Here is a 7380-nt window from a genome sequence, read left to right as displayed (position 1 = left end):
GGGGTTCTTTAAAAAAAATATAAACACAATATAGATACACAGTAAGAAACCCTCAATTATTTAAGGAAGAAGCATCCCAAGCTGAGTGGAAGACTACGTTTATCTCGACAGATTAATGGGCATACGATATAAACTATCTTCCCTTTTTGGGAGTCACGCTTAATTATTTTCTTAGCAAAGTGGGTAGCTTTACTATTAGCCAACATTATATGTCGACAGGGACAGTACAAATGATTCTACTACGATCAAATCTTGAAGGTGAAAGTAGGTATAAAGTTTATTTTTAAAAGTTTTTCTGTTTGGGAGTGTGCTGGGAAGGGTTTTGTGAACACAAAAGTCAATTCCGCGAGATCAATAAAGTTCTCAGTCGCTCACGAATATAATACTATTATAATATTATTATAAAGCAACGCGAGAGGGGAATAACCCGATATATAAGGCGTTATTTTGAATCCACGCAGTTATCACCCATGTGTATGTCTGCCTCGTTCCCGCACATTTGGAAGATTTACAACACACTAATGAGACGGGCAAACACAAACGTTGAGGAAACCAGCCACAACATGGCGGCATTTCCGGGGGCGCTGTCTCTGACGTCATTGTAGCAGATGTCTGCGCACTGACTACGGCAATCTACCTCTCCGCTTGGATACTGGCTCCGTGCAGGACAAGAGTGGATTCGTCCAAGGAACTCTGCCCCTTCGTGGTACTCCGCCAGGAGAGAGTTCACGAGGTCACCGACCTCTCCTTGAAAGCACGGGTGTTTCTTCAGGTCGTCTGTAATTTCTCGGCATTCAGGTCTGTGGTATAAAAAAAAATGGTGAAATGGTATCGGTCTAACGCCCTTATCAACACTATAAGGTTATTTAAAAGGCGGGACCTCCATGTTTCAGGTCCATCTTCAAAGGACCGAGCTAGCCAAATAGGAAGTTCGTGTAAAGAACGTTTCCCAAGAACACATCGTCGGATCGAACCGACCCCTCGGATATGCGTCCGGTAGCCTTACCACTAGGCCCCCGACGCCACCATTCAGGTCTGTGGGTTAGTGAAAGAAAGATAGGCGGACATAGACTTAATTTTAGTGTAAGTTATAGAAATGTAATTTATTCATCAAGATACATTGCAAATACTTTACGCCCCCATCAACTTAGTTTATATAATTTCGCTACCCCAGAATTACAAAGTTCAGTCAGACATTAATTTTTGGCGTTTTGAGTTACTAAGACTATGCTGTCAGAAATATAATGTCCTATCTGCCCTATCTAAATCGAAAGATTATACGGAGTCGTTATCAAGATATTCAAAGAATTACATTTGGAAAAGCTTGACATGTTGTGAAACTCAAAATGTTTGACGTCAAATTTCTCAAAACTAGGCAGAAGATCCAGGCCACTTTTTCCAGGCTGCTCTCCCTGATAGTAGCCTTCCAGTCCGCATACAGCATCCCTTTCTGTACCTTCTGTATTGTGCTCATAGAGTCAGTAATGATTACTGCTACCTGATGGCTTGTGTTCTTGATCCAGTGTAGAGCCTCGTTTATGGATTTTATCTCCATACTCATACTGGATGTTGTCAGTGCAGTTGCTCCACTTTGCTCTTTCACAACTACCCCATCAACTCTGACACTGAAGGCCCAGCCCGATTTGACTTCTCGGACGGCTGATCCATCCGTGAAGATCACAGCATCTCCATGTTCGCTATGCTCTTCTATCAGAGTTTCAATTTCAGCGTTTGTAGCTCCAAGTGGCCAGTGCGACATTCTCTACCCAATGTTTCCTTCACTGTTGTGTACTCTCCGAGCGCATCTTCGACCACGACCCAATCCCTGCCTCTCCTGATATCTTGTATCTGGCAGCACTCGTTGATGGTGTTCGTGGCTTGAGTCATCCATTCTATGCCCCTCTTTAGTCTTGATGTCATCTGCCGTCCCACTTTCTTATGTAAAGGGTTCGTCTCGTCTGCGCTGACTTGCAGAAAGGCTTGGACTTGTGCCAGATTGTGCCTCTCGTCTGCACATGGGAAGTCTAGAAAGTATTTCATTGCTTCAGCTGAGGTGTCTCGTGTGCACCCCAGGATTGCCCTCATTACTTCATTTTGTAACACCTAGAGTCGTTGCAGTTGCGCCTTTGATAGTCCGAGCCCGTACTCTACGACAGAGAGTACTAGTGTCTGGTAGAGAATGACAAGGATTTTCTACCTCATCTTAGCTCTGGCCACCATTTTAAGGGCTGTTAGGCCTTTTCTCGCCCTGGAGATTGCTCTCGTGATGTGATCTTTGTCAGAGAGGGTGCGATCAAACGTGATGCCCAAGTACTTCAGTGTGAGTTCCCTCTTCAGCACTTTGCCTCCCAATCGAGATACTTGGCATATCATCGTGCACTGCATTATTATTCAATGTACACGACAGTGCGCAGGCTTTGTCTGGGTGCAGTTTCCCGTTGTTCACTTCACACCACAGTCCAAGTCTGTCGAGTTCTCCCTGTACTGTCTACGCTGTAATCTGGTGGTTCTTGCCTTGCCTGTACACCAGCACATCATCAGCAAAACTGAGCACACGTCCGGGCCCTTCCTGCTGGTTGAATGTTACCCCAATTGTATAGACGTTGAACAGAACCGGCGAGAGTGCAGATCCCTGTGGTAAGCCTGGTGTGATCTCGTTGGTTGTGAAGCCCAGCTACCAAGACGTAGTGCTACCTTTTGTTTGAGCAGCGCTGCCCCAATCTATTGCACTAAATGTGAATCTACCCTCAGGTTGACTAGAGTCCCCATGAGGGTATCGTACTGAACTCTGTTGTAGGCATCCTCCAGGTCAAGTGCTTCGCCAGAGTTTCTCCCTCCCCCCCCCAACCCGTTCGAAGCCATCATACACGTCGGATGCAAAAGTGGCAGCATTCATCCATGTGATTTTTCCTCTTCTATAGCTTCTATAGCTGCCCAGTTCCGGCGGTAGGACGTTCTTTTCCTCCAGCTCTATTGCCAATCTGTGTGCCACGATTTTCTCCAGCAGCTTCCCGACGATATTTTGCATGGTCACTATGCGATATGAGGCAATCTTGCTTGGGTCCTTGTCTGGCTTAGGAACTGGGGACAGGTGACTGTCCAGCCAGTCTTCAGGTATCTCCCCAGTCCACAGGCTTTCGTTTAGCCTCTAGGCTAGTGCCATTGTCTTTCTTTCCTCCATGTTCTTTATGTGGCCATAACGTACTCCGTCAGGACCATGAGAAGTGTAGGATGTTTTCTGGACATATTTATGTAACATTCCGTGTGTCACAAATTGTAGACAGGGCTCATCTTTGTAGTCCTGTTGGATCCTGTTGAACAGCTATTTTCTCTTGTCCTCATCTTTCCTGTCAGTTTGTATTAGGTATCTCTTGAACAGAGCAAGGTCTTTTTCGTCATCAGTGCGCATCCACATATCATCCTCTCGTTGGAAATCAGGGATAGCTTGTTTGCTCTTCCTATTAGTCATGCACCTGTAGAAGTTCCAAAACTGATACAGGGCCCTGTCGCTGTTCATGCCATGGCAGAAGTTGTCATATGCTAGGTCTTTGGCTTCTTTTGCTGCCTCATCGAATCTGAGATCTGCTAGCTTTTTCTCAGCTTTCAGCTGCACGTTTGACCTGTTCCTCTCGTGTCTTCTCAGCGCCTGGCGTTTGATCTTCCACAATGCCCCAGTCTCTTCATTCCACCAGGGTGGCTGCTGTGCCTCTACTCTATGCTGTATAGGATTTCTTACAGGCTGGTCAGTGAGCTCCACTGCATGCAGGTGTAGGTTTTCTGACACCCATCAACTCACATCTAATTCCTGATGTTTGATTGCTGATCGTATCAGGGTGACCTGTCCATGCCCTTCCCTGTTTTAAAGAGTCGTTGCAAAGTCGGCAACATTGAAGTTCCTGTCCCCTAGTCTGGTTTCTTGGAGGCATAAGATGTTTATTCCGTAACATAGGGCTTCAGCCAAGAGCACTCTCTGCTGCATACAGACAACGACAATTCCAATAGAGAATCCTAGCATTACTCTTTCCCAACCGCTGACTCATTAACTGTGTCTTTCTAGCTCCCGCCCTTTTCTTTTCCCCCTCCCACCCCCTTTTCCCCCGTTTTCTTTTTGGTTTTATTCCTGAAGAGGAGCTCGAGCAAAGAGCACGAACACCGTAGCTCCTGCGATAACCCTGTTTATTAATACTATAATTAGATCTTTCATTGTGGGTTTGCAAAATACTGAGGAAGCATCCTATCCATCTAGTAGAGCCTCATACTAGACAAGGGGCTGGGAACCAGAAAGTCTGTCCGCCTGGTGCCACCCCGCTCGCACGCCAGACATTCTTCTTTCGTGACTGTACTCCCCACAGCCATGCAGCTTATAGGCACGAAGATGACACCGTAAGCTTGGGTCCATGTCCTCCATGGATACTTGGAGGCGCTGTCGACAGGTCATGCTCCTGGATTCCACCCTCGACCTCCTTAGGCTTAGGGAATTTTTATCAAGGTTGTCTCCTTCAGATCTTTCGTATTCTGTTCCTGGACCGCGACGTCTAGGCTTAACAGGGTCACCTCGAGAAGAGGGAACAGCTCCAGTGTGCTCCACCACCCGAGTTCCCCAACTTCTGACACCCTCGGTCTCCCAGCCAACCAACAAGCACGCGCCAGATCTCCCAACACTAACTTTGAACTGACACCACTCTCAGGTTGGAAACAAAAAGTCAAACCCTGCCTATCATGTCTAACACAGACAAAGTGGAATATAATAACGGTTCAGCATATAGACAGAGGTATTAAATACAAAACCTATCAACAAGGGGTTAGGACTCAAGTCTTCTATTCTACAAGGAACGGAGAGGAGCATATCCATATCATTACAGATGCCCGTAAAGAAAAGCAAATACACAAAATAAGCATTTACTAATCATCACTATAATCACTTACCAGCTAATACAAATAGATGAACCCAATAAGGGGCCAATGTGGGGTAGCAAATGGGCCCCATATGCCATTGTTACCATGTGACAAATCTCTGGGAAGGTCTATTTCCATCCCATACCTAGCCCATGACGGGTCTAGCCTATGTTGTGACCATGTAAACCCTACTCGTGTTCGAGCAATGAACTGTCACATCTTCCAATGAGACTGGAATGTTACATATCTTTATGTCAATCACAGACCCCGACTCCCCAACCATAAGCTTGAACCTGTGATGCCCTGAACGGTTGAGCCATCCGATTGACGGACTGATCCACCCAACAGTTGAGCACTGTGAACCCTACGACCCATCTCACCTGCAGAACCGTCCTAGCTACAGTTCTTTTCCAGGTCCTCCCGCAGTCTGGCAATCTGACCCATCTAACTATCGGACCCATCTTTAGCCATCTAGACACCCCTATAACCTTTCCAGGTCCTCCCGCAGTCTGGCAATCTGACCCATCTAACTATTTGACCCATCTTTAGCCATCTAGACACCCCTATAACCTTTCCAGGTCCTCCCGCAGTCTGGCAATCTGACCCATCTAACTATTTGACCCATCTTTAGCCATCTAGACACCCCTATAACCTTGATACTTCTGACCCCTTGACCCATCAGCTGACCTGCAGAATCCGTCCAGGTTTTAGCCATCTAGACACCCCTATAACCTTTCCAGGTCCTCCCGCAGTCTGGCAATCTGACCCATCTAACTATTTGACCCGTTGAACACTGGTTTTTGCTGACCATAGAGCTCACACGTGGAGGCGGGACCAAAACTCACACAAGCTGCGCAGGGGTGGGGGGAAGAGAGGGAGAGAGAGAGAGAGAGAGAGAGAGAGAGAGAGAGAGAGAGAGAGAGAGAGAGAGAGAGAGAGAGAGAGAGGGGAGTGGGGAGAAGGAGGGGGAACCATCGTCAGTGATGTTTAAATAAGTATCGGTTAAGTTTTACATGGCTAACAACATATTTTTCTTATAATGTGGGTGTTTGAGTGACGCAAAGCACATCGACACAATAAGGGTCATGTAGTAAGGGAAGCAGTAAGACAGGTATCAATAACAGTGTTGAAGGAAAGTGAACTGTTTTCATTAAGTTTTGTGTCCATGATCAACGTCTTTAAGTAAAATCCACACAGAAATGTGTTGCACAAATATTAAATAGATATAAATGTGTGGAGCCCCCACCTCTCCGATAAAATAATACGTAAAAACAAAACAACACTCCCTCCATCCCCCAAAACAAACAGCAACAAACAGAAGACGTCGGTGGCCTAGTGGTTAGGCTCTCGGACTCGCAACCGTAAGGTCGTGGGTTCGAATCCCGTCAACGGCCCGACGTTGTGTCCTTGGGAAAGGCACTTTGCACACATTTTCCTCACTTCACCCAGGTGGAAATGGGTACCCGGCTATAGACAGTGAAAGATCTTGTCAGTTTGATAGTGTTTGAGCGCGTGAAATCCGCAGCTTGCACTGTATGCTTCCTCGGAAGCTGAGAATGTTTCTGAGTGTTCTCAGAGGGTCTGCTGGGGTAATAATAGTTGTAAAGCGCATAGAGCATGCTCTTGAGCATGGATATGCGCTATATAAATGCAATTATTATTATTATTTTTAAAAAACCGCAAAAAATTAAATCAATAGAAATTGCACAAGGGTCAATTTTTCCTGTTTTTTTGTTTTTTTCAACGTACAGTCAATGTAAGGCACAGCGTCCCTGGGGTATATGGTCAAGAAGCCAAAACACATCTCGTCGTTGGTACCGTCGCCATAGTAGACCCAGCGGTCAGAGGAGAGAGAGTTGAACACACACGTTGTCTTGATCTCGTCCCCGGGCAGGATTTGAACCGGGGGCTTTTGGCTGGACGGGACAGAAAGAAAAAAAAAAAAAAAAAAACGAAAAAGGGAAGAATAAAAAACGGTGACAGTTAATGAGAATTGCGTTAATTAAATAAATATTAGGGTGCAGTTTCGGAGCGGTTAGTGCGCTCGTCTCCGAAGCAAAAAGTCCGGGTTCGAGCCTCGGTTCGGACACGAGAATTTTTTTGCCCCCCCCTCCTGCCCACCCTGCAGTCATGGGTACCCATAGATACAGTACGCCCCTCTCTCGCCTTGCTGCGCGATGGCCACATTTGACAGCGGCGTTCGCCATGTTTTATGTGGCAAGTTGTGTGAAGGAGTTCATGCTAAAGCAATCATGGGCTAGGCATGTTTTCTCTCTCTTTCATACGCGAAAGGCGAGGCTTGGTTTTTGTTGTTGTTTTTTTACATGGGCGCCGTGGCGTACTATATCTAAATTTCTAAATTGCAATAATACGGCTAGATCTACAAATAAATGTATTATTAAATAGATAGAAATAGAGATATGGGCTTTTTAAAAAAAGAAGAAAAAAAACAAAACCTTTATTTCTTCATCAGCACTTTATCTA

At 45.9% G+C, this 7380-nt stretch overlaps 1 protein-coding gene across 1 annotated transcript in view; it reads right to left on the bottom strand.

Annotated features, from left to right (window-relative positions):
- Nucleotides 1-259: 259 nt before the first annotated feature.
- Nucleotides 260-7380, bottom strand: part of LOC106011128 — a 22826-nt gene continuing 15705 nt past the window's right edge. The window contains exons 9-14 of the mRNA XM_013079708.2: nucleotides 6646-6812; nucleotides 5672-5746; nucleotides 3474-3756; nucleotides 2849-3095; nucleotides 2493-2674; nucleotides 260-800 (exon numbers count right to left, since the gene is read on the bottom strand). Coding sequence (XP_012935162.2) covers nucleotides 509-800; nucleotides 2493-2674; nucleotides 2849-3095; nucleotides 3474-3756; nucleotides 5672-5746; nucleotides 6646-6812 — 1246 coding nt within the window. The 3' untranslated portion in view covers nucleotides 260-508. The remainder of the gene's footprint in view (nucleotides 801-2492; nucleotides 2675-2848; nucleotides 3096-3473; nucleotides 3757-5671; nucleotides 5747-6645; nucleotides 6813-7380) is intronic.

Source organism: Aplysia californica, unplaced genomic scaffold (genome assembly GCF_000002075.1).
Source record: "Aplysia californica isolate F4 #8 unplaced genomic scaffold, AplCal3.0 scaffold00061, whole genome shotgun sequence".
In the NCBI taxonomy this organism is placed as follows: Eukaryota; Metazoa; Mollusca; class Gastropoda; order Aplysiida; family Aplysiidae; genus Aplysia; species Aplysia californica.
The sequence above is the reverse complement of the archived record's forward strand: the minus strand, read 5'-3'. Positions and strand labels throughout refer to the sequence as shown.